This window comes from Myotis lucifugus, unplaced genomic scaffold, assembly GCF_000147115.1.
Source record: "Myotis lucifugus unplaced genomic scaffold, Myoluc2.0 scaffold_868, whole genome shotgun sequence".
Taxonomy (NCBI): domain Eukaryota; kingdom Metazoa; phylum Chordata; class Mammalia; order Chiroptera; family Vespertilionidae; genus Myotis; species Myotis lucifugus.
In genome coordinates this window covers 121,549-146,990 of record NW_005871916.1, presented here as the reverse complement: position 1 = coordinate 146,990, position 25,442 = coordinate 121,549, and the positions used below count along the sequence as shown (strand labels likewise).

General features: G+C 52.2%; 1 protein-coding gene across 1 annotated transcript in view; it reads left to right on the top strand.

Moving 5' to 3' along the window:
* LOC102420739 (mediator of RNA polymerase II transcription subunit 27-like) overlaps positions 1 to 25,442 on the top strand; it is a 136,539-nt gene that overhangs the window by 856 nt on the left and 110,241 nt on the right. The window contains 1 exon segment of the mRNA XM_023747414.1: positions 1,528 to 1,672. Within this exon segment, the coding sequence (XP_023603182.1) occupies positions 1,528 to 1,672 (145 nt within the window).

Below are 25,442 nucleotides of genomic sequence, written 5' to 3'. Positions count from 1 at the left end.
CCTGATTTCCGGGCCTCATCCTCCGGAAATTCTGTTTCTTTGTTACTAATGTTGTGGCCTCACCCCATCACAAAGAAACAGAATTTCCGGAGGATGAGGCCCAGACATCAGGATTTTAAAAAGATTCCCAGGTGATTCTAATGTGCAGCCATGGTTGAGAACCACTGGCTTATTAGCTTGTGGTCCTTTGAAGGCGAAGGATTGTGCATTTCTTTCTCTTTCGTGCAGGTTAACCTCCACTCCTTCCACATTATAAGTGGTGGTGTGAGAATGAAGCGGGAGGACGTGTGTAAATCGCACATAGTAGGCACCTTTAACTGGCTAGGTCCTCAGGTTGTCTTCCCTTCCGTGAGAGAGCCAGCCCTGCCCTCGGACGGTCTTATTAGCCTTTCTGAATTTCCGCATTTTATTTCTCAGAACTGAGCCGAGCAGGGAAAGGCCCTCCTTTGAATCCTGGGGTGGTTAGGTTCTTTTTTCTCAACTTGTCTCCTGAGGAAGCAGATGGAAGAGGGAGGTAGAACCAAGGAGGAGAAGGTGGTGGCCAAGTGATGGGTGCCTCTTTTCCATCCCCCGGAAGAAGTTGCCTTCTCTTTTGGGGGAAAGCCAGGGAATCGCACCCCCTCCTCAGCTCGCACATCGGGTGCTGTTCTCTGGCACCGCCTGTCACTACTCTCCCGCTCGCTCGAGGGGCCGCAATGGTCATCCTTCCTTTCCTCACTTCCATGTCCTCCATGTTTGCTTCCCTTTGCAATGTTCAGGATGCTGTAGCCCTTCGCCGTCTTAGAGTTTAGGAAGGTCTGCATTGCCCCTTTGCCTTCTTAGATCTTTCTACGAGAAGAAGGTGACGGGAGCTTCTGAAGGAACATGAGCAGTTGCTCCTTGGGTGGCTCCTGGGGACGGTTTGGGACGGCTCCTCGGACCCTGGACCCCTCGGACGGTGCTCCTGGAACGTCCTTTCCCTTGGCTCACTGTCCCAGTTTCTCGGGAGTTTTCCTGGGAGCCTGACGCAGCCCCTCCGTAGGGTCTTCCCAGTCCATTTGTTTATTTTATCTCTTCTTTGTTTTGTTAAGTTTTGCCATCTGTGAAGCACCAGGTACAACTCTATCCCTGCGTGAATGGCAGGTAATCATCATTTATTCAGGTGCTTGCTGTTCTGCCAAATGTGACGATCTGTTTGGGGGCCCGGAAACGCAGTGAGGAGCAGGGTTTCATTTACCACCTTTCAAAGTGCCGGGGCGCCGCGCAGAGAATGATGCGAATTGTAAAATCCCAGTTTCAGGCATCTTACTGACTCAGGTGCTCTTAACTTTCCGCCTCCTTTGGGATGGCACCTAAGAGCCGGGTTTTAAAATAAGATAAGCACCCAGGTAGGGGTTTTCTTGATTGTTCCCAATCTTTTTCACCCCCCCAAAAAGCTCTTCTTTTTGGGGGGCTTCTGACAGGCGTTGAAGAGCAGCCCTTGACCACTGTGGTGGCGAGCGCTGGCCTTTCCGGGGACTCAGGTTTGCTCTCCCTGCTCCTTTTCAGCGAGCTGGAACGTCTGAGCAACCTGGTGGGCAAGCCGTCGGAGAACCACCCGCTCCATAACAGCGGCCTGCTGAGCCTGGACCCCGTGCAGGACAAAACTCCCCTCTACAGCCAGCTCCTTCAAGCCTACAAGTGGTCAAACAAGGTAAGGCGGCGAATGTAGGGAGAGCCAGGTTTCTCAGTCTCATGAGTGCAGAGGTGAGGGTACGTTTTTATTTCTTTTTTGTTCTTGATTCAGCCTGGCGTTACAGAGTTGGAAGTTTTAGAGTTTCCCTGTGAGCTCATGTCCTTTGAAGTCCTTGGAGGTTTTTGAGGCTTAGTCATGATGCTCAGGTAATTAAATTAAAAAATCTAAGGTGTAATTAACCTGGAGGCTGGCTAAGGAAGCAGCTTTGTTTTGTTTTGTTTTCAATCCTCACCTGAGGATATGATTTTTATTGATTTTAGAGAGGGAAAGAGAGAAACATCTATGGGTTGCCTTCCATAGGTGCCCCGACTAGGATTTGAACCCACAACCTAGGTATGTGCCCTGACTGGGAATTGAAACCACAACCTTTTGGTGTATGGGACAATGCTCCAACCACATGAGCCACTGACCTGGGCTGTAGGAAGCAGCTTTTATGAACCTCTTGAAAAAAAAAAATATATATATATATGGCTAATATGCCAAGTGTCCGTCCCACCGGTAGATACGACGCGCACTTACCACCAGGGTGCAGACACTCAACGCAGGAGCTGCTGAGCTGCAATGACTTGGCAGCGGCGGTTCTTGGGTGACACACCCCGAAACTAGAGAGGATGGAGCCCGATTCCTCGAGGGGCCTCACGATTCCACCTTCGGCTGTGGGTCATGTTGTTGCTGGGGCACTGTCAGCCCTGAATCTGGTTTACTGGACACTTGCATTTGCGTTCCACACCCTGTATGACAGCAACTTTGCAGAGTGCCCTCTCGCACTCCGGGACCCCTGGCGGGATGTTGGAGAGCTGGTTTCAGCCTGATCCCCACAGGCCAGGCTGACGCCCTTCGAGCTGCAGCACCGCCCCAGGTGCAGCTGGCTGGGGAGGGATAACTGGAGGTTGGCTCCAGGGCGTGTCTGGACCCTCTCGCCCAGTCCTGCCCCACTGGCCACCTTCTAATTAATTTCCTTTCAGTGTGCACGAATTCGTGCACCGGGGCACTAGTGTACAAACTAATATTGTGGACCCTTTTCCTGGGGAAGATGTCCTGGCTTCGTCAGCTTCTCAGAGGACCCCTGGCCCCCGCAAGGTGAAGGCTTGGTGGTCTACACGTTCGGCCCTCAGCGTTGTCGCTCCGCTTGTACCGTCGTCCCCTGTCCTCGGTGAGGAGCATCTAGACTGCTGTTCGGTAGATTTCTCTCTACTTCTCTCTAATCACGTTAGGCTCCATTTGAGGGAGACTGTCCTGTACATGTGTCACAGAATTTGCTACTTATGGTTTCCTCAGCCGGCAGGCCGTGGCAGAGACCGCCCCCAGGGCAGCTGAGAAAGGAAAACTGAACTGTAGTCTAAAGATAACAGGTACCTGGCCGGCATGGCTCAGTGGTTGAGCATCGACCTGTGAACCAGGAGGTCACGGTTCGATTCCCTGTCAGGGCACATGCCCGGGTTGTGGGCTCGATCCCCAGTAGGAGGCAGCCAATCCATGATTCTCTCATTATTGATGTTTCTATCTCCCTCTCCTCTCCCTTCCTCTCAGAAATCAATAAAAAATATTAAGAAAAAATAAAGGTAACAGGAACAGTTAGGTTCATAGCCTGGGAGCAGTTTGTTTATCGACAAGTTCCTTTTGTTTGGGTGCTGTGTATTTTTTTTCTTCTTGCTGATAGAAAGTGAGAATATATGTTTGGAATGATTTTGGAAGCATTTCTCTTTAGTCTGCGCCACCTCCCTGGAGACAGCTGCTCTGCCCCCCCTACCCCCACCCCGTTACCCATTGTTTTTCTCCTCTTTCCTATCGGCCGGGCCCCTCAGGTCTTGGATGACAGATGAGCTTGGACAGTTTTTTCCTTGTGCAGTTTCTTCTTTGAGCTTCTCTTCTCTCTGGGGGCATTCAGTATCCTTTGGTTTTAGAAGTGATTGATCTCGGGGTGCTAAAGAAGGAGCTTGGGTCTCGGATGCGTACATTTAGCCTCTAAGGCTTGTCCCGCAAACTCTGGGCTGCCGGTGGCACACTCAGTTGGTTTTGAGGATCGCGGTGCCCAGGTGCTGTGGGGATCTGTCACTCTCTTTTTTTTTTTTTTAAATATATTTTATTGATTTTTTACAGAGAAGAAGGAAGAGGGACAGAGAGTTAGAAACATCGATGAGAGAGATTGATCAGCTGCCTCCTGCACGCCCCTACTGGGGATGTGCCCGCAACCAAGGTACATGCCCTTGACCGGAATCGAACCTGGGACCCTTGAGTCCGCAGGCCGACGCTCTATCCACTGAGCCAAACCGGTTCGGCGATCTGTCACTCTCTTGCCCGCTAGGCCCACTCTCCTGGGTTGGCCTGATCTCCACGTGGTAGAAGAGAGAGCTCTGCAGTTGTAGGTCTGCATGGTCCTTAAAGTAGGTGATCTGGTGTCCACATCAGACCCTGGCAGAGGGTCTGGCCCTGCTTGGTGAGTGGCCCCCAAGACAGTTCATTAAATCCAGGCGGTGGGATTCTCTGATGGGCCAACACAGCTCACGGATCACAGGAAGCACAGGAAGTGGGGCTCCTTGGAGTTGGAGAGAGCCAGTTCCCAAAAGGGGGTGTGCAGACTGACAAAAAAATACTCTGTGTCTGTTGCAGTTGCCAAGGCCAGGCCCGAGATTGTCCAGCCCTTCACGGCAGCACTGCCCCTCGCTGTCCCAGGGCTTCTCTGGGGCATCTCACAGGAGTTCACCTGGGGAGGTGCGGGGGGGGGCAGTCAGCATGGCGGGGCTGGCTTCTGGGCGGACTCCTCATCTGCTTCTTGGTGTTTGGACGTGGGAGCCGGGTCGAGGTATCACGTGGGTAAAGTTGTTCTTGGAACTTGCTAGAGCGATGGAGACTTGTCAGCGGTGGGAACACTTCTTAGCTGATCCTGAAACCACAAGTGACTGGGACTCTAGTGACTGGTTTTAAATGGAAATGATGATGCTTAACTTTTGAATGAAGGTAGCTTAATTGCTCAACGAATTTAATAGTTGGGGTATGAAAATAGAAGTGCCTGCCCTGCCCCCTACCCTTCCCCAAGGTGGAAAGGAGGTCGTGTTAAGGGAAAGACCTATGTGTATGGAAGCTCTTGTTCTGGTGATGCTGCAGGTTGAAATAGATGGAGACATTGATGAGATTGCCTCATAAACGAGAAGAAGAGAACAAGGGTAAGGGTTTCTTATGTGCATTTCTTTAAAAACGGGAGAAGTAACCCCAAGGAATAAGCCAGCCAGTGTTCTAATTCTCAGCTGGGGCTATGGAAGCAGCAAATGACTACATATGTTCATCATATGTGTTAATTTCGCCTCTCCTGCAAGTGAAAGGGCTTTTTAATTGCTGGGCTTTCAGCGCTCATCACTTCAGCCTCACAGAGCTTCAACCAGCAAGTGCGTTACTGTGTGAGGGGAAGTTGGGGAGAGCCTGCCGCTGTCAGCTCTCGCGCTGGCTGAGGGGGAGGAAGCGGGGAAGCGATGCCACCCATTATGTGATGAACTCTCCGTCTTAAGCGCTAGTGGCCATAGAAAAGTCTTGTTCATGCCTAATAACAAATTATTTTCTTTAGGGGATTTTGTGATTTTTGTAGAGTCAGTTGGAATATTAATTACGTGGTAGTTGGCATGATTGTTAGGATAACACATTTAAAAATTAATCTCATCTAATGAAATGATGTCAAGTTGCTGTGAGCAGCACTTTTCCATGCTGAATGGGGAGAGAACTCGCTTTTAACTCTCGGGCTCCTGTAGCTGACGGTTCTGTGGGATGACAAGCTCCGGTGGAGGACAAGAATAATTGGCGGCAGCGCTGTCGCTGCAGAGTCGTCGGCGCACTTTCTATCGCTTGTTCTGCTCAGAAATTCGAGGCTGAGACGAGCTCATCCCGAGGTCCCTCCCCGAGGGCCTCAGCGTCCTGGGAACAGGCTTCTGTTTGGGGCTGGACTTCTTTCCTTTGTTGGGGGCAGAAGGCTGCTGGTTTAAGGCCTGCCCAGCAGGTTGAGACTTCAGCCTTTCTCTGGAGCAGCCAAGACCCAGCAGCCACTCTCCCCTGTGTTGGGGGGGGCCGGGGGGAGGAGGAGGGGGGGAGAGTAGCGGGGCAGCCACTCTCCCCTGTGTTGGGGGGGGCCGGGGGGGCCGGGGGGAGGAGGAGGGGGGGGGTAGCGGGAGCCGCTGCCGCTGCCTCTTAAGTTTCTACACGCTTAATTTTACATGTTTGTTAGAGAAAAACCCCTTTTATTCCGAGAGTGTCCACTTGGAAAGTCCCACACTTGTTAGAGAAAAACCCCTTTTATTCCGAGAGTGTCCACTTGGAAAGTCCCACACATTGGCTTTACGTGACCGGGACGCTCATCTCTTTCTGATCTGTCATGCTTCGATCTGCCATGCTTCGATCTGCCATGCTTCGATCTGCCATGCTTCGGCACCGTGGAGCGAACAGGGTGGCATTGTCTAAGTTGCGACACAGCCTTTCCTTTAGGGACCTGTCCTTTAAGCCCCCGGAGAGGTGCTTTGTCTGCGGGATCCTGCGGGAGTTGCTGCACCTACCCCGGTGCCTGGTGTACAGTAAGCATTCAGCTGAAATGCCTTGAATGAATGAGAGGATGAATAAGCGCTCCTACTGTTGCATTTTTAATTTACAACCCCTTCTGTGGTCTGCTTGCTGGCATTTTTGATGAGGTGGATAGGGGCATTTTTATTTCCGGCCAGTCCTGAGAACCTGGCCGTGTCACTTGTGGAGAAAGGCCTGAGGCCCGCGCGCCAGGCGTGGCTGGGTTCCAGAGGGGAATTGGGAAGGACGGGATGAGGTCAGTCGATGAGCCGGGGATAAGCTCCGAGGGCTGAGGTTAGCAGTTTTATCTGTGTCTTTGCCACCCGGTGTGCCCTTTCTGAGAGCCGGTTGGCAGCCAGTGCTTTGGAGGGGGTGGGACTTGGTGGAATCCTGGAGTTGACTGAGTCAGGCTTGTGAGCCGATCACCTGATGTCAGGGGTCCTGTGGCAGCTGTCACTTTGGCAGCAGCGTCACTTGCCAGCCATACGCTAATGACACCTCACTGTCACCAGCCTGACCGCTCCCCTGACATCCAGACCGTGGGTCCAAGTGGCTGCGGGCATCTGCACTCGGCGACTTCCAGGCCTCTCCGCGTGGGTCCAGAACTAAAATCCTGCGCCCACCGCCTGCTGCTCGTGGTGGGCACCTTCTCAGCCAGGTGCCCAGACCTCACACCTTCTGACTAGGATCTGCTGATTCCCTCTCTTTAACCTCCATCTCCAGCCTCTCCATCTCCACCGCTGCTGCCGGAGCAGGCCCCGCTGGTGCTGGCGATGCTGAGCTCCCGTCTAGTCTGTTTCCCACCTGCCTCGCTCCGGGTCTGTGTAGACACCCGCTCCCAGTGCTCTCCTCTGCCTGCCTTAGCGCTCAGCCCAGCTCCCTGGCTGGCATTTGGAGGCATGTGGTCATCGTGCTCAGGGCCCCGTGTCCAGAGCAGACAGCCCCGGGCCAAATTCCCTGGCCTCCGCCTCCTCAGCTGCCACGTGGATGAGCGGTCCTGCCTCTCGGGAACTTGTGAGGACGCGTGAGCCCTGCACTGGAGTGTTAAGCTCGGAGCCCGGCAGCTTACTGTTACTCTTAGTCCCTTAGGTCTCAGCTTAGCTGCTACCTCCTCTGGGAAGTCTTCTGAGATGTACCCAAATCAGGTGCCCCTGTGTTCGCACCTGTCATTGCTTTTATCCCACTCTGCCTGTCTGTCATCCTCACAAGATTAAGCCTTGTCCTCTGTTAGGACTTAACTTTGGAAGGTTATCTAACACCTTAGAGCCTCAGTCTGCGGGACTGTGAAATGGGCATAATACCGATCTCCCAGGATTGTTCTGAGAGGCTAATGGGAAAATGTGTATAACGTTTCTAGTTTGGGGTAGGCTACTTAGTGGCATTTAAATAGCAGTTATTGGTAGTAGCTATTTCCAATGTGTCAGAAAACAGTATTGGATGGCTCAGTGGAAGCCTCTAAATCTCTTCTCTTTCCTTTTTAGAGTCTTTGTGTTTTTTCCCTGTAGAATCTGCTTCTGTGTATTTCACCTTGACTTTGTTCAGATGGTTGTTGGCCACAGGAGAACGGAAGGGGAAGTGAGGCTTCGTCCTGAACTCTCTGGCCTCTGTACCCTAATCTCAGGGTCCTGGGCCGGGTCAGGCTTCTGCCCTGTGAGGGAGGGAGCGGCGTGTCCTGGCCCAGCCCAGCATGCTGCCCTTGGCTTCCGGAGCTCCGTCTGCCCTCCCCCTCGCTCCGCGGGCTTTGCTGCATCACTTGTTCCTGGAGGCTCCAGCTCACTGCAGCCTCCTGGGCTTGGCGGGGCCGTTCCCTGGGCCAGCGCTTCGGCTCAGCCTCTGCTTTTCCTTGAACTCCCCAAGAGCCCCCTCTCCCGGGACAGCTTACTCATCCAGTAGGTTCTGGCAAGGCAGTGCCGTGCGCCTCCCCCTTTGGAGCCGCGTCAGCGTGCCCTCAGCCCTGTGGATGCAGGCGCCTTCGGAGCCTGCAGCTCTATTTGTGGCTGCTCTGCGAGGCGCCGTCCCTCTGCCAGGAGCACAGTGTACCTTCCCGAGTGTGCTCTCTCGCTTCCTCCTCCAGCCACATCGAATGTTGCTGAGAGAAGCTTCCATGGGACCGGGCAGGGCCGATCTCTGGCTTTGCCCACGGCCTCTAGCAGCTGCCCTGTCACACTGTGCTGTGGCTGCTCGTGCTTCAGGTCTGTCCCCTCTTCTCCAGGGCTGGGGTTCGGCATCACCTTCCAGCACCTCGAGTCTAGTACATAGAAGGACTTAGTAATTGAGGCCCCCCTGCCGTATTTCCAAACAGACTCTCGGAACTGTGCCTCCGCTGTGTCAGATCCCAGGGAACCTCAGCGATCACGTAGGTCATCACCCTCATTTTATAGAGAGAGTGACCGTCCCAGGCCGCCCTGCCACCCTCTGCCTGAGCCCTGCAGTGCCGGGTGGCTTGGACAGACTGGGTGGCCAGAAAAGCAGAGGTTTCTCCCGCCGCTGAGGCCGTTGCAGCGCTGCCTTTCCCTGTGGTGTTGCGGCTGCCGATCCCGGCAGTGTAGCAGGCGCAGTGGGCAGTCCACATGGCACATCAGGGGACCGGCAGGGATCGGTGCGATCCAGTGACCGCTGCCGTCTGTGCAGAGCAAGCTGTGCAGGCCCAGCCCCCGCGGGAACGTGGCTCAGGGCCTTACCTTGACCTCCAGAGCCAGCAGCCCAGCCCCTTAGTTTCTAGAGGCAGGCGCCCTCAGCTGCTTTGAGCTCTGAATACGGTAAATTGGGATCGTAGCAACTAACTGGCATCTTTGCTGGGCGTTTCATGGAGAGAAAGGGTCTGCCTTGATCCCTTACTGACAGGGGTGGGGACACTAAGGGTGGCTGTGTAAGAATCAGACCACTCCCCCGCTTTTCCTTTTTTAAATATATTTTTATTTCAGAGAGGAAGGGAGAGGGAGAGAGAGATAGAAACATCCATGACGAGAGGGAATCATCGATCGGCTGCCTCCTGCACGTTGGACTGAGCCTGCAACCCAGGCATGCGCCCTTGAGCAGAATCGAACCTGGGATCCTTTGGTCCGCAGGCCGACGCTCTATCCACTGAGCCAAACCGGCTAGGGCCCTTTTTCCTTTTTAACAGGAATTGTACCGAGTCCTCCAGATGCCGGTTGCTCTTACCTTTTCCTCATTTGCGTGCGTCTGTGTGTCTCAGGTTGAAGAGTGACTCTGTACCGTTGTTATTCTCAGTCAGTAGGCTACTCTGATTATGGATAGCTTGTCAGTAGTTGCCGCCACTAAGCGTTCTGGGCTCGGCTGTCTCCTGATGGCACGTGGTGGATTTTGCAGGGAGAGGGCAGGTTCAGAGTGTGTGCATACCTTCACGTGCCAGAAAATTCACTTGTTGTAAATGCTCCATCTTATTCATTTCCAAACTGCGTTTGAGTAGTGTGCTTTTCTTGCTAGGAAAATATCTAATCCATCTATCCAGTACGTGTTTGCTGAGCACCTATTATGTTCCTGGCACAGTGAATGAAACTGATCAATTCCCATCTTCTTGGAACTTAGACTATATCCAATTCTCTGACTTGATCATAGAAGTTAAGTGCCAAGCCACCTGATTTTAATAATAATTCCTGGCTCTGTTGCTGATCCTTTTTCTTCTTTAGTCAGTGGCCTTTATATGCCTCAGTTTACCAGTCTTTTTAAAAAATATATCTCTTTGTTGATATTAGAGAGAGAGGAAAGGAGAGGAGGGGGAGAGAGAGAGAAAAAAAAAAAACACATCGATGAGAGAGAGAAACGTGGACCGGCTGCCTCCCTCATACTCCCTACTGGGGATTGAGCCTGCGACCTGGGCATTAAACTGGCCACCTCTTGATGCATGGGATGCCGCTCAACTAACCGAGCCCACCGGCCGGGGCAGTTACCAGTCTTCACTGTCAGAAAGGAGCATAACTCGTGGAGTCCTGGCTGACTTAGTTGGCGGATGTAACTTCATGTCTGAACATAAAGGAATTTTGTCTTGTAGTCCTGATATCTTAAACAGCATCCTGTTTATAGCTCGGTGCATTTTAATTCTGTCCCATGCTGAATGCAAATGCAAATTTTTTGCTAGTAATACACACTTTCTGGTTTGTTTGCATGGCACCAGTTTGCCCTTATCTTACTCAGCCGAAGCTGTGTTTGTTTTAAGGGGTTCTCATTGGTTTTGAGAGAACAGTAAGTACATATCTTACATTTGTGTCCAGAGGGAAAAAGCAGTCGTTCGGTCGGCTTCAGGGCACTGCCTTCCTTGACACCTTGGGCTTCATCCCTGGCCAATCAGTCTGTCTCTGTCCTAAGAGAACTCTGCGTGTTCTTCGTCACATGGTTTAGTGACTCTGTGGCAGAGGGTACTACACGTGTGTTATTCCCTGTATATGACGGGGTCTGTTTAAATTTCATTTCGGTGCGTGGAGCCCTGAAGGATGATTTTGCATGTGGTGGGATTGGCCTTATGCACCAGCTTTAGTCCCTCACCCAGGGGCAGGAGCAGGCCAGGCGGGGCCCCGCTGGGGGCACTGCTCCCTCCGATGGCCTGGCTGCCCGCCCCGCTGTCTATCCTATCATCTCTCTCTCTCACTATTTAAACTCACACTTTATAGTTCAGTTCGTCTCCCGGAGTTGAATGCATTGATTCAAATCCTACATCATCCTTGGGTTTGTGATGAGAATTAGAATCACCCTGAGCCTCAAGATGGAGTGACTTCTCGACCTCTGCTGCTCAGGGAGCAGAAACTGATTCAGCGATTGTTGAAGCGTCTTGTTTAAGGGATGGGTGGGAGCACGCCTTCCTTGTAAAATTACTGGATCGTTTCAGTCTGCTGTAGTTCCTCACCACGCTTCACCCTCTTCACCTGCAAGATGAGTTTGCAGACACTTGGCACAGGGCCCGCACATAGTAGGTAGGCACTTGCTGGGTATTAGTTTTTCTTTCATCACTGCAGGTTCCCAACTGCTGTGCCCTCCACCCACGCACCGAACTCCAGCCAGGGAGACTTCCTGGTTCCCTAGGTGGCTTGAAGAGCAAAAATGCTAGCGTTAAATACCTTTAAAGTGTTAAAAGAAGTAACAGAATTCTGGAGGCCAACGCTCTCCTACCCCTTGCTTTCCTCAGTCTAAACAGGGCAGTCCAGCCCTGGCCGGTGTGGCTCCGTTGGTTGGAGCATCCTCCCATGCAGCAGAAGGTTGTTGGTTCAGTTCCCAGTCAGGGCACATACCCAGGTTTCGGGTCCGATCCCCGGTTGGGGTGCTTATGCGAGGAAACAATCGATGTTCCTCTCTCGCATTGATGTTTCTCTCTCTTTCTCTCCCTTCCTCTCTCTCTAAAAAGAAAGAAAACAAAAATATATTAAAACAGAGCAGTCCAAGTTAACTTTAATTGCTCAGATGAGCTATGACATGGAGATTTTAATGCATTTTCACAGTAGCTCAGACAGCGTGACCACTTGATCCTGCCGGCAGTTCATTGGGTCCTTGGCCCAGATGCTGTGCTGGGGACCGTCAGCTCCTAGCAGGCCGCTGTGGGGGTGCCGCTCCTCCGAGGCTCCCGAGTAGTGGAGCATTGCCTCTAAGGCAGGTGCTGGGCGTGCAGAGCTTTCGAGGAAGGTTTCCAAGGCTTCTGGTGAGCGAGGCGCCTCCGAGGGAGTCGCTTTGTGCTGATGAGTCACAGAATGGGCAAGGCCTCGCGTCTGCTTTGGGTCCTGAAGGCACATTGACAGTATCTGCACCCTGGGTGGCTGGAGGGCAGTTCCCAGTGACTGCCACTCCCAGGCAGCCTTGGGAGGGAGGTGACAGCCGAGAGCTGATGCTCCGTGGGGAGCTGGGAACACCGGGCGGGCAAGTGAGGAGGACCAGCAGCCTCAACCCTCATGGCCAGCGTGGTTAGCGCTGGTTTCCAGGGCGGCCGGAGCTGGCACTGCGGTGCTTAGTGTCGTTGCTAATGGACTCGCAGATCCTCCCTCCTGTCCCTCTTCAGCCCCTTCTCTCAGAGCCAGGGCACCTGCAGCTGTCTCCTCCCTGGCCTCTGTCTTTCCCCACGCAGGTCAGGTGCCCTTGACCATGCACGTTTGATCGCCTACGTTTCCTGCTGAAAATGTGTAGACGATGCCCTTCTCGTGCTCAGGAGTCAGCTGAGTGTAGCTTCCTGCTGACCCTGCAGTGGCCTGGCCCTGGCACCCGGAGTGTCACACTCAGCCTGTGTGCCTCCTGCCCTCCCTGAGGCTGTTTCAGTGCCCCCCCCCGCCCCCGCCCCCCGCACCCCTTGATTGGCTAATACCTCTCACTTTATCTTTCCAGTTTTGTTTGTAGTCACATACGTGGCTCAGTCTCTCCCAGCTCCCTCTGTGCTCAGCAGTCCTGCCCACCCCGTCAGGGCAGGGTTCACGTTGGACTGTAAGTGCTGACTGTCTGGACAGGGGCAGGGACCCTGTCTGCCTGGTCACTGTGCCCAGCGAGGCCCACCAACAAAACAAACTCACAAAACACTTGAGTTAAATGAGTGGCTTCCTCGTCTGCAGTCACTATTGCAGTGCTGATTAGCCGTGGCTTTGCGGGGCAGGGGCACAGGCGGGGTTCCAGGCCCACGGCTCGCTGGTTTGGGTGGAGTGACACTTGACCGCTGCCTGTCCTGAGCCGGCAGCTGTGGTGTCTACTCGGTGTGTGTATTCCACTCACGCTTCCTGCTGGAGGGTAATCACATTAAGTTGAGCGTTTTTGGTTCTTAAACTAGTTTGGGGAGACAAACAGAAGGCAGATTATCTTGATTATTCTGAGGCAACTCTGGAAAGGCAGAGAAAGGGTACCGCGTAGGTCACCGAAGAGCCATTCAGCTCCTTCAGCGCTTCACCGGTTCTGACGCACGAAGTGGCATCGTCTCGTCCCACCATAGCCCGCGGAGGGCGGCGTGGACAGCGTGAGCTCTGGGCCCACTGCCTGGGTTCAAGTCCCGCTTCCCCCGCTGCTCTTGTGGCCTGGGAGCTGTCCTGGGTCCTGCTCTGCAAGATGAGGGGTTGTGCTGGGTCTCGGGGGCGTCGTGAGGTCTCAGAAGATGGCTGGTCCACGTAGCTGGCATCACCACCGTCAGTTCTCTAGGAACCACTCGCCTGGTTTTCCCGAAGAGGGGACTCCGGCTCCTCAAAGTCAAGCCACCTGCCCAGCTCCCGGTTGTCAGGGGCCCAGGAGAGTCAGGTCACCTGCCGCCAGTCCTCTGCTCTGTGCTGGGCCTCCGCCGTCTCAGCAGCAGGCGGCTGGCCCTGCTTTCCAGGGAACACGGGGGTGTCCTTATGGCGAGGGCCTTGTTAGGAAATGGCTGTTCTTGCAGGAAAAATCCTTGGGTAGAAACTTCCAAAGTTACTCACTTTATTGTGAGACCTGTGTTGTGAGCATTTGTATAAATCACAGGGAGCATCTCTGTGGACTGATTCCCTGCCTCACCTGCAGTCCTACATGTTCAGGCTTGTTTACTTGGTGGTGTTGCCTTTAAGCTTGAGCGGCCAGACTCGAGCATAAGTTAGCTCTGCCGACCTCAGGGACGTGGAGGCTGCCGTGGCGACGTGCCTGCGTTTCTGCAGGACTGAGCCGTGGCTCCTTCACCTCACAGCGGGGACTCCTCACCCTGCCACCGGGGTCTCCACACGTGGGGTCCGGCTTATGCTGATCAGTTACTCTTTTACAAAAGAAGCGGAAACAGAACTTTTGTTAATTGGTTAACATTTTTTCCTACCTTGAGCCCCCCTCCCTCCCTGGCAGTGTGGGTATCTAGATTGAATCCAGGCTCTGTGTTTATTCACTGCATGACCTTGGTCTGTCTGTCTCAGTTTCACATCTTAAAAGGGGATAATAGTTCTTACCTTGTGTTTTTTTGTTTTGTTTTTTGTGATGATTTGGTGAGCTGATGCTGGTGAGGAACTTAGCCCAGGGCTCAATAGTGATAGGAGCACACGACTGAGATAGATGAGTGAGGCCTGGCACTAATTTACTGACACTGACCTGATTCCTAATAGCGATTCCAGGTGAGGAGGGCGGGGGAGGGAAGATGTGCGTCCCGGCCACATACGTGGCAGACAGATCTGAGCTGTGTTTCGGGCAAAGCATATTAATGTCCGCCTCCCCTCGGCCTTCGCTTTCCGAGGATTTATTTGTCGCCGTGATGTGTCAGTGGCTGTGGGTGTTCAGGCTGTAATGGATCTTGTGCTTAAGGTTTCCATTGTCACGGCTGGCTCAGCAGGGCGCGCCCTCCGCCTCGGCTCAGCGCATGGCTGCATCCGGCTGCCCGTCACCTGCGGCTCCGGTCGGGAGCTGTGACAGCCTCGGAGCTTGGCAGGCTGGTCTTGGAGCTGGGCACTGGAGCTCGCCAGCACAGTTCCTGCTCTGATTAATTTATTTAATCTAACTATCTTGTATCGCTCTGAGAGGATAATCGTGCACAAATGACTGTTGAAACTTCAAGCTTGTCTTGCTGTAACCAAGCCCATGCTCCCTTCCTCCTTCCTCCTGCTCTCCCTGAGGCCCCCGCCCCGGCCCCGTGAATGTCCCCGGTGAATGCTGGGGTCGGGTAGGAGCTTCTCAGCAAGGAAAGCACTGTTTGCATTCCCATCCTGTAGGTCGCAGCTCACTCGGGGAGAACCTTCTCTTTTGTCCTTGCATGTGAGTTCAGTTCTTTTTCTCCGATGTGGTGAGGATACACGGCCCGCTGCTGCCGCTTCCTTCTTTCAATAAAGTGGGTTCCGCATGGGGCTAGGAGGGTGATTAGCGCCTGCGGGGTTGGGAAGGTGATGGTGGGGGCCCGTTCACCAGTCCCTCTGCTGGAGTGACTGTGAGATGCCATTGGTTGTAGGTGTCTTGTTGTTTCATGTATCACCAAGACAGACAGCCCCACCAAGAACCTTCCAGACGCCATGATTGAAAGGTGCAGTGTGATTTCAGCAGGTTTTAGAATAAGTGAAATGTGATAGATTGATAATGGGGTTGGTTATAAAATGCTTAGTTTTGATACATTTTCACCAAAGTTGTGGAGGTCTGGATTTGGAGGGCGCAGACATTTTTGTCATACAGTGTCCTTCACATGACCTTCCACTTGCTGAAAAATGTACTCTGCCTCTCTGTGCAGTTAGGTGAGGGGACCAGAATCCCTCTATTACACATGTTATGTCATGCTTTTTACGTATGACTTTCAAATGATCACATGTCATATTTTTTCACTCAGCCTAATATAAAGATTTTACTTTTAAAATTGGTGGCCAAGCCCTGGCCAGTCTGACTTGGTTAGTTGGAGTGTCATGCTGTACACTGAAAGGTCACAGTTTCCCAGTTAGGGCATATACTCAGGTTGTGGGTTCGATATTCAGTCTATGTACGTATGGGAGGCAACTGATTGATGTTTCTCTCTCACATCAATGTTTCTCTCTCTCCCTCTCTAAAATCAATAAAAACATATTCTCGGGTGAGGATTAAATACATAGATAGATAAAGAGATAAATAAATGAAACTGGTGGCCAAGTGTCATATAATTCTTAATAAAAATAGCATTGTCACTTTTGATGGTTTTCCCCCTTGCACACAGAACATTCCCTTGTACTTGCTGCACTCACTGGGAGTCACAGTCGTGGCATCGTTGTCAACAAAGAAGGGCTGAGGAGGTGGAGGGGACACGGATGGTTCGGGCATCTGGAAGGAAGATGAGCTCCGTCTTCCGCTTCCAGGGGCTCATAGTGCTAGAGTCGGGGAGTCTTTCCACTTTGGCCGGTAATGCTTGGGACCACCTGCTAGGAAGCCCCTGGGATGGGCAGGACCTCCCGGTCGCCAGCTGGTTTAGTATCTTGGAAATTGAAATTCTGTCCTCCCACCCGCTTTGATATGTGCTTCTACTTTTCCTCGGGTAAATGAAGTTTCCTGCGCTCCCTCCAGTTATTCCGATTATTTCAGGCAGGAGGCAGCTGGCTACAAATGCAGGGGAGTGTTCAAACGCTTTGCTGAGCGCTCCCCCATCTCTCTCCCCTTAGAGGCTGAGGAGCCCGGACAGATGCCACTCAGTGACCTTGCTCAGTGGAGGGCTGAGGTTACCTCAGGGGACGCAGGCCAGTGTTTCCATCTGCCTTAGTCTGTGCTCTTGTTTGCAAGGAAAAGATTCACTTGAGCTTATGGAAGCAAAAAGGGGGCATTTATTGGGTATTTTGTGGGACCAGTGGGCAGGGGACCAGAGCCAGGCTTGGCACTCAAGGACCCGTGGCCCTTGTCCTGCTCTTCATGCGTCTCTAGCAGGTGCACTGGGTGGAACAGGACGGCTTCCGGCCTCGGCGTTGCGTGAGCGGGTGGCCGATGAAAAACCCACCTTTCAGCTCCACTTTCCACCAGGGAAGCTGGAGTCGCCGTCTGTCCTGGTTCAGTGGGTGTCCATGGAGTCGGGGGGCAGTTCTCAGAGAAGAGGGGTCATGCTGCACCACCCAGAGGCTCCCCTGCACGGTCGTGAGTCTGTTCCTCCCTCTTTCTGTTCAGAAAGTCGGGGAGTTGCTTTTCAGAATGGCTCAGACCCGCCTGGAAGTTGGGGGCATTGTTGGGTGGGAGGCTGGGGACCGTCTGATCACCTCCCAGGGCGCCGTCCACCTGGTGAATTGAGGTTTGCTCCTCTGCCCTGTCGTGATGGGACCGTGAGGAATCGCTCAGATGGAGAAAGCAGATCAGTCCTGGGTCCCTCAGAGGAGCAGCGTGTGCTGTGGACTAATGAGCTGTGAGAATGGCCGTGTTTGTCCTGGTAATGAAGTTACCGTAATGGAGGCAGGGAACGATCAGTATGCGCTGCAGACGGGAGCGACTGTCATGCCGTTACATTTGAGGGTCAGCCTGCAGTCAGGCCCACAGTGTGACCGATGAAGCACTGAGCTCTGGTGCCGGGTCAAGCGCTGCCTCCGCCATTCCCTTCCTGGTGTCCTGGGGCGAACGTCTCCGCCCCCTGTGCTTCCCCATCCGCCGCAGCTACCGCCCCGGGAGGCTGGGAGGCCCCGGGAATTGACGCCACGAGCATGACGTGTGGCTCAGTGAGCAGCTGCTTCCTTAGCATTATTCACTGTGACCGTTGTGCTGTGGTGGGTGCAGGCTTGACTGAGATAAGAGGGTTGCACCCTGAGGGTTTGGGGGTCCCCTCTGCTCCGTGGACTCTGTGAGCAGATGGGTAATGGGGTGTCCTTTCTGTGCTGATGCTCACCAGGTGCTTGCCTTCCAAACGGGCTGCGTGGAAGCAGCTCATCGTGCGGGAGTGTGAGGCGTCTAATGGCAGATTGCATCTGTGGTTTGGAGCACCAGTTGACCCACATCTAAATCCTCCTTGACTTATCGTCTTGGCTGTCCTGTTTGATCTTGTAAATACTAATTTCGCCTGGTTGTGCATGTGGTTTTCAGTGGTCCCAGGGTTAATTACCGTGTTTTGTTTATAAAGTACTCGTAGAGGGCGGGGCCCATCGCGGAGGGCTCAGGGCCCAGTCCCAAGGTAGCCTGCAGACCTGCGCTACTAGTAAAGCTTGGTGAGCAGCAGGGAGAGGGATTTCGGGGTCCGTCTAGATTGGCCGGCACATTCCTGCTGGAGTCCTTCGTTTCAAGAACGATTTGGGGCATGACTGCCTTTTCTTGTGTGTTGACAGATGTGAGGAATCCCGAATCTCATCTTCTGAGAAGGATGGGGGGAGTGCCAACAGGTCATTTAGGAAGTGCTTCTTGAGGGCCTACTGTGTGCAAAGCTGTGTGTGCGGCTGGGGGAGGGTCCTAGAGAAGACAGGCCCTGCCTTCACAGTGCCTCCAGGTCAGTGGTGCACAGCAGGGTCCCAACCATGAGCTCAACCATGAGCTTCCCATGCCACCTTGATTTTTTTTGGGGGGGGGGGGCATAATTCCCATACCCCTTTTACTTTGGTTACTTGATAACTTTTAAATAGATTAACTATTTTTCTTAATACATTTGCTTTAACAAGGAAACTTTATGACATTTAATTATTAATTATATGTGTGTGTTTTTGGTCTTGTTAATTCTCACTTGAATATATTCTTTCCGTTGATTGAAAGAGGGAGGGAGAGAGAGAGGGAGAGAGAGAGAAAGAGAGTGAGAAACATTGAGAAACATTGATATGAGAGAGACACATGGATTGGTTGCCTCCCACATGTGCCCACCGGGGCCGGGAATCGAACTCTCTAACCCCTGAGTACACCAGCCAGGGCTCTATGTGTTCTTAACAGATGTTATAATACGTAGCTACTAAAATGAAAAGCAGTGCTCACCTGGGAAATGCCCAGGAGTCACCTGGTAGACACCAGTGGCACATCTGACACGTCCCGGTGACTCTGTCTGTGAGGAGACTTGGCTGTTGCCTGGAACCGGAGGCATGTGAAGGGGAGCAGCAGAGGAGCAGAGCTGGAAGGTGGGTGTGGCACAGGAGGTACAGGCCCTTTCCTGGCTGTGCGGCTTCGGGCATGTGGCTTAATGTCTCTGTGCCTCAGTTTTCACATGTGAAATGGAGTTAACAATAGTGTTTACCTTGTTGGGCTATTGTGAGAATTGAGATGGTATCTGTAAATTATACCCTGTAGGGTTTGACACATAGCAAGCTCTCACTAGTGTCCTTGTTTCTGTTTTTAAACGGCTTCCCCTAATTAAACCAACCCTCCCTCCCTCCCTCCCTCCCTCCCTCCCTCTCTCCCTCCCTCCCTCCCAATGTATCCCATCTTTGGTGCTTACCTAAGGAAATGAGCACCTCCCGCTGCATTGCTTTCCCCTTGCACGTTTTTCTTTATAGCCGAGCTAACCACCAGGGTTAGCTCAGCTATAAAGGGACTGCAAACATAGGGACTGTTTGCAGATGAACGCCCCTTTATAGTTAAGATGGCCAGGCACCTTCTCCTCCATGGAGTTCTGTTCGCATTGTGGCGTGTGACATGCTCATTTTCCGAGCAGCCCCTGCATGGCGTCCGGAGGCCGTGCGCCCTGAAGAGCACAGAGGAGCGGTCACTGCAGCTGACCTGTGCACCTGGGCGTCGCTCTGGCCTGAGTCTGGCTGGGCTTTGTTAGAGCTTCGTCTCTCGGTGTGCATTTCAGTCTTCCTTTGAAATGCTCCTTCTGCAAAGGGTTATTAGGCTTCATTCCGGAGCCATTATGTACTTCAAAAACATGCCTCGCACAGCCACCAGATCGCCACTCTGTGAATTAATCTTTTGTTATTAAACCTCAACATAGGGACTGTTTGCAGATGAAATGTCAGCTCTTCGCCAAGATGTTTTGTTTTTTTTGCTTGTGAAGCAGAAGTTTGTAGACAAATAGCTGACCCCTTTTAAATGAAATGTAAAAGGATAAAGTTGTCTTAAGGTGACTGCCTCTCAGGGCCAAGACATCCAGCTACTTGCTGCTGCTTTCTTCTTTCACAGTCCCCTCTCTGAGCGGCCACCATCGCTGCCTGGGAGGGCTGGGCTGCACACGAACGCTAGGCCTGGGCTGGAGGAAATGAGTCTGAACGGTGGCCCTGCTGTTTCCTTCTGGTGCCTCTTTCCTGGAGCACAGGTTGTTTTGTTTTAATATGTTTTTATTGATTTCAGAGGGAGAGGGAGAGAGAGATGGAAACATCAGTGAGAGAGAGATGGATCGGCTGCCTCCTGCACGCCCCACACTGGAGATTGAGCTCACAACCTGGGCATGTGCCCTGACTGGGAATCGAACTGTGACCTCCTGGTTCATAGGTCGACACTCAACTACTGAGCCACACCGGCTGGGCAGTTTGTCTTATTTTGTTGCTCATCTTTTGTACAATCGACCCTAAGCTGGACGCCCCTTTATAGTTAAGATGACAAGGCACCTTCTCCTCCTCCACTGGCGTTCTGTTCGCATTGTGGCGTGTGACATGCTCATTTTCTGGGATGCAGAGCAGTGCCGCCCACAGAACTTTGGGATGAGAGATGTGCTCAGCTGTGTTATTCGATCTGATAGCCATCAGTTACACGTAACTAGTGAGCACTTGAAACGTAGTTAGTGTAACTGCGGGATTAAATTTTATTTAATTTTAATTAGATTTAAATTAAATAGCCACATGTGGCCAGTAGCCATTATGTGGGATGACATAGATCTAGAGGCTGGAAGGGACCCCGGGCCACATAGACTGGTACTAACCCCCTTTTTCATTTAGCTGGGAGTAGTTCCTGGTTTCCAGCTGGGGGAGAGGGGGAGAGATGGGCGGGGAGGCGTAGGTCTTTGAAAGGCATTGGCTGTCATGACTGTAATGAGGGATGAGAAAGCGCGGACCTCAGCTAGGGGGAGTCAGTCTGAGGCAAGACAAGCCCTCTTTCCCCAACACTGTCAGATTTTAGAGCCAAGTGCATGTGGCCTTTGGGCTCATCTTTCCAGAGGCCCATGTGGCAGCTGGCTGTGATCCCGCTCCTTCCGTTCCCACTCGGGGACGCTGGCTGCACTAGGATGAGTGCAGACGCGTTACAGGGGGGCCTGGAGTCCGCCCTGAGTTCTCAGCGGGCAGCTGACAGCCTCAGGCGCTTTGTTACTGTCAACACCTTGTTTGGGGCGCACCTCCCAATTGATTACGAAGACTACTGTCTTGACACCTCAGTTGAAAAGATGGGTTGATCAGAGCATGTGCAGCAGCGTGCGGGCAGGTGTATGTGTTTACACACGTGTGTTTGTATGTATTGAGCCAAGGGGTTTCCTGGGTGAATTATGAGTGAGAAACACTGATGGAGCCATGACTGAGTCTTCAGGCATCCATCCAGGATTTACCGAGTGCTCAGCATATGCCAGGTGTTAGCAAGATGAAAAGCTCCCAAAGTCCTTGCCCTTGTGGCGCTTACATTCTGGTGGGAGACACACAAAATATAGATGACATCATGTAGTAATGTGTGCTTTAAAGACAAAATGGTGCAGGAAGGGCTGGAGGGAGACTGGGGTGGAGCTCCCTGTGCTGGGGCACCGGGTGCCTGTGTGCGTGTGTGTGTGTGTATGTGTGTGTGGCCGGTGTGAGGAGCGGAGGGGCCCGCGTGCAGCTGTTGGGAAACAGCAAACCCGGCCTCGGAGGCTGTGGAAGGCATTTTGCTGCAGTTGTTGCTGTGGCCACCTTTATGTCAGCAGACACCCTCGGTCTATAACTCACATTGAGTTCCTGGCGCTCCTTTCCCGGGAATGCAGGAGGGCCTGGACTGGCTCTTACAGGACTTCCCTTGTTGCACATCTTCTGCCGGAATCAGGTTGTCCGTAGCCGCCGCCTGCGGCCCGCTCCTCCCACTGGCCTGCCCATGTCCTCAGTGGTGGCCCCATCCGCAGCCCTCCCGGCCCTGGCACTGCAGCCCACCCTGCTGCCTCCCCTCGCCCGCCCCAGTGCCCGGCACGCATCCTCCTTTAGCCAAAACAGTTCACTCTCTGTCCTTGGGCCATAGCAGTACTTCCCACATTTCCCTTTTGCTGACACTGTACCTCTTCCCAAAGCCCTTCCCTCCTCACTCCTTCCAGCTCCCCCCACCCCCAGGACCCACCTGCCTCCCCTCTTCTAGGACGCTGTCCCTATCATCTGAATGCGACTGGAACACATAGTTCCTAATTCCTAGTTACGTCCTGTTTGTATGACATCACAGGTAATGCCCCCATATTTGTTGAGTTGGTAATTAAATACGTAAGAAACATGTCTTCCGATTTCTTGGGCTTGGACTCAAAGACTCTGTGTTGTTAGGTTTGGGAAAAAATGATAACTTTATTTTAAAACCATGCACAACTTATAAGTGTATGTATATATGTATGTACGTATACACACACATCTCCCAATTCTGGATTCTTTTGAAGAAGTTTTCCCTTTTCTCTTCTGATTTCCTCCATGTCTTCCTGGCGGTGTGTTCAGTTCCCACTTTTCCTGAGAACTGAGTGTGTGGTTGTGGTTAGGCTAATGGGGGCTCTGGGAGCCAGCCCTGTCGATGCGACTGCTCGCATTGTCTCTTTCCTTCCTCTCCCTTTGCGAGTGTGAGCCGTGCCCACATCCAACCTTCTGTGATCCTGTATGTTTTCCTAGTTGGGCCGACCTGGCACTCTGCTGACATTCAACCAGATCTCACCGGCTGGTCACAGAATTGTCAGGATCAGGGCCGCGTCCACTCCGGCGACCTAGCTCCTTGCACGGTGCCACGCCACGCGGGGCTGTGGAATCAGCCTCACTGTTGCTCTTCTTCTGGCGCCGAACGTGAGCCCAGGCATGCAGATCTCATCGCAGAATCTTGGAGCTTTTCCTTGATTTTCCCACAGTCTGCGGAGCCTGATTTAGGGCCGCATCAGGATTAAGTGAGATTACCAGCAGCTTCTCTCCGTCTCTCTTGTGTATCTTGTATGATGTGTCCTAATAACTATTGATGTCAAGTTCATCCCTCAAGAAGCCGAGCCCGACCTTTAGTGTCCTGCTGAGGTTGCAGTTTTATGATGTGTTTTTCTTGCAAGTAAAATCAATGGAGATAAATCTCACTAACTTTTCCTGCACGATGAGGCGGGTGGGCCCTGCTGCCACCGGAGGTCCCTCCCTCTGCAGGGCACACTCTTGTGTCACATGGAGGGTTGTTCACCAGAATTGATCGGTTGGTCCACTGCTCTTAAAGGTCACGCTTAATGACATTTTGGGAAGATTGAGGAAGGTGCCCTGGTCGGCCCCATGCTCTCCTTCGCCGCTGTTTGCTTTCAGCCCACCTTCTCTCATTTACTAGGCAGTTATACCGGTGCTTAAAGGGCAGGGCCTGCTGTGCATTTTTATCCTGAAATTGAGCCCTGGCTCGTCCGCTGCAGTTCACAAATGGTCTCTTTGGCTCACGGAAATCCTAATGTGAATGGATGACACCCCAGGATGCTGCGAAGCCCTGCTCCACCCCCGTTACCAGGGTGTGGGGTGCAGGACGGACCGCGGCCGCAGAGTGGGCCGGCTCATCTGTGCGGCTGCCGGGCCAGGCTGACAGGTCCAGGGCGTCCTGCCGTTGGCCTTTCATGTTGAGCCTGTGCTGAAGAACAGATGGAGGGGAAGGGGCCTCCTTGACAGTCTGGGAGGGTGGGGACCTTTAAGTCAGAGGAATCAAAAGAGCAGTTTAGTTATTAGTGGCATGTGTGTGACAGCTTGACACTCGGTAATTGTCCACAGAGACCACGCTGCTTTGCAACGGTGTTCTTGCAAATGTGCCACATGACATGTTTTTCCTAATAAGGAGGGCTGGTCTGATTTGGATAGTTCTGAATAACTTCACATTATTTATTAACCATCAGCAGTAGGAATATTTTTTCTTGCCATCATGGTTGGCCAGAGGATTAGAAACAAGAGTAATTGAGATTCCTGCAGTCAACAAACATGATTTTCATTCTTGAGAGAAAAGTTTTGGTTGTAAAATTTCTCCTTAATATGACTTAGTGTCCTGAGAGATAACGCTGTGAATGTTCACAAGATAGGAAACATTGTTTTGGGCAGGAAGTAGTTAATTATCGTGTTCAAAGTAATAAGTGCTCATTATCCCAACTGAAAAACAGAGAAGCATAAAGAAGAAAAGAAGGCATCTATAATCCTCCACTTAAGTGTAGCACGGTCAGCAGCTTCATATTGTCTTTTTAGTCTTTTTTCTACATAAATATTTGTGTTTAGATGTGTTGTAGTCATTCTTCACATGCAAGGAAAACCACTCCCACTCTATTTCCAATTATATCCAAAGAATTTCTGTGCTGTTATGATGTGGTGATATTACTAGTATATAGTACTCAGAAAATTTCACATTTAAAAATTGTGTAACATTCTCATAGTTTCCTATACTGTTTCCCTGTTAGGTCAGACATTTATTTAGCTTACCAGTGTTAGAAATGTTGGTGGGGTAAATATCTCCGTGCAGTTTTTCCTTTGTTCAGGAGTGCTTTCTAAGGATAGGGTCCCAGAAGTAGAGTTGCTGTGTCAGAGGTCTGGGCTGTTTTATTTTCAGGACTTGGGTAAGCTCTATGATATATAAAACCATCGCTCACCAGTTGCGCCACTGCAGAGGTGCCAGTGGACTAGGGTGTGTGTGTGTGTGTGTGTGTGTGGGTGTGTGTGTGTGGGTGTGTGTGTGTGTCTGTCTATTCTTCACTTGTAAAAATGCCATTTGTCTCCTCTTTGTATCTTCTGCTTCTTTGCTGAAACTTTTTCTATTCATTTCAAGAGTGTTTGCCCTTTACTCGTTGGAGGATTTCTATAGTGGCCATTTGATGTCTCTGTCAGAAAATTCCAACGCCTTTGGCCTCTTGTAGTGACATCGTTACCTACGAGAATTGAGATTTTCCTTATCATTGATAGGCCAGGTAATGTTGGCTTGTATCCTGGACATTTTTGATGTTATGCTAGGAGATGTGTAAGTTCTACAGAGAACATGGATGTTCTTGGTTTAGCAGGTAGGCAACCCTGCTGGGTTTAGGCTGCGAGTTCAGGTCAGCTTTCTATGGGTTCAGGTTTCAATGTTAGCTTGTTTTCAAAGACTCTGCATGTTTTTTCCAACCCGTCTCAGATGCATTCCACTCAGTCCTGTGACTTGGTGGCCATCTGTCCTGTAGTTCAGTCGCTACTCTGTTCTTTCTCTGGAAGGTCTCATCGATGCTTGTCTAGCTTGGATGGAGCCCGGAGTTCATAAACTACCTCATGAGGTCGCTTCTCCAGGCGCTTCTTTTCTGCAGTCTCTCGTCCTTCCTGGTCGTCTGGGCCTCTCCTTTCTGGTCCCTGGCCAGAAGCTGGGCTTTATCTGCCCTGCTCCGCCGGGCACTTCTCACTGTGGCACTGGGGACAGAGTAGTGGGCGGCAGAGAGAAGAAAAGCGGGGGCAGGGAGTGCCCCTTCACTCTCGGGACTACAGCTCCTGATGGGAAGGGACATTTCCTGCCTCAGAATCTGATGCTCTTCTGCTCTCCCATCGCAGCTGCTGATGCTGAGGTCAGCGAGACTGCTAGGAGGCCGAGGGCGGGGCTTGGGGAGCGGAGAGAAGAGAGAACCAACAGAGGAATTGCCCACTCGGTCTGATCTGGGGGACTTTTCCACTCCTTGAGCCAGAACTGGGGTGTCTGGAACTCCAGTTGCCCGCTCCAGTAGCCTGGAGTGTTTGTGGCACCCAGGCCGGCAGCATCGAGTTGAGGCTGGGGATACTGGAGGAAGAGGGATGGCTAA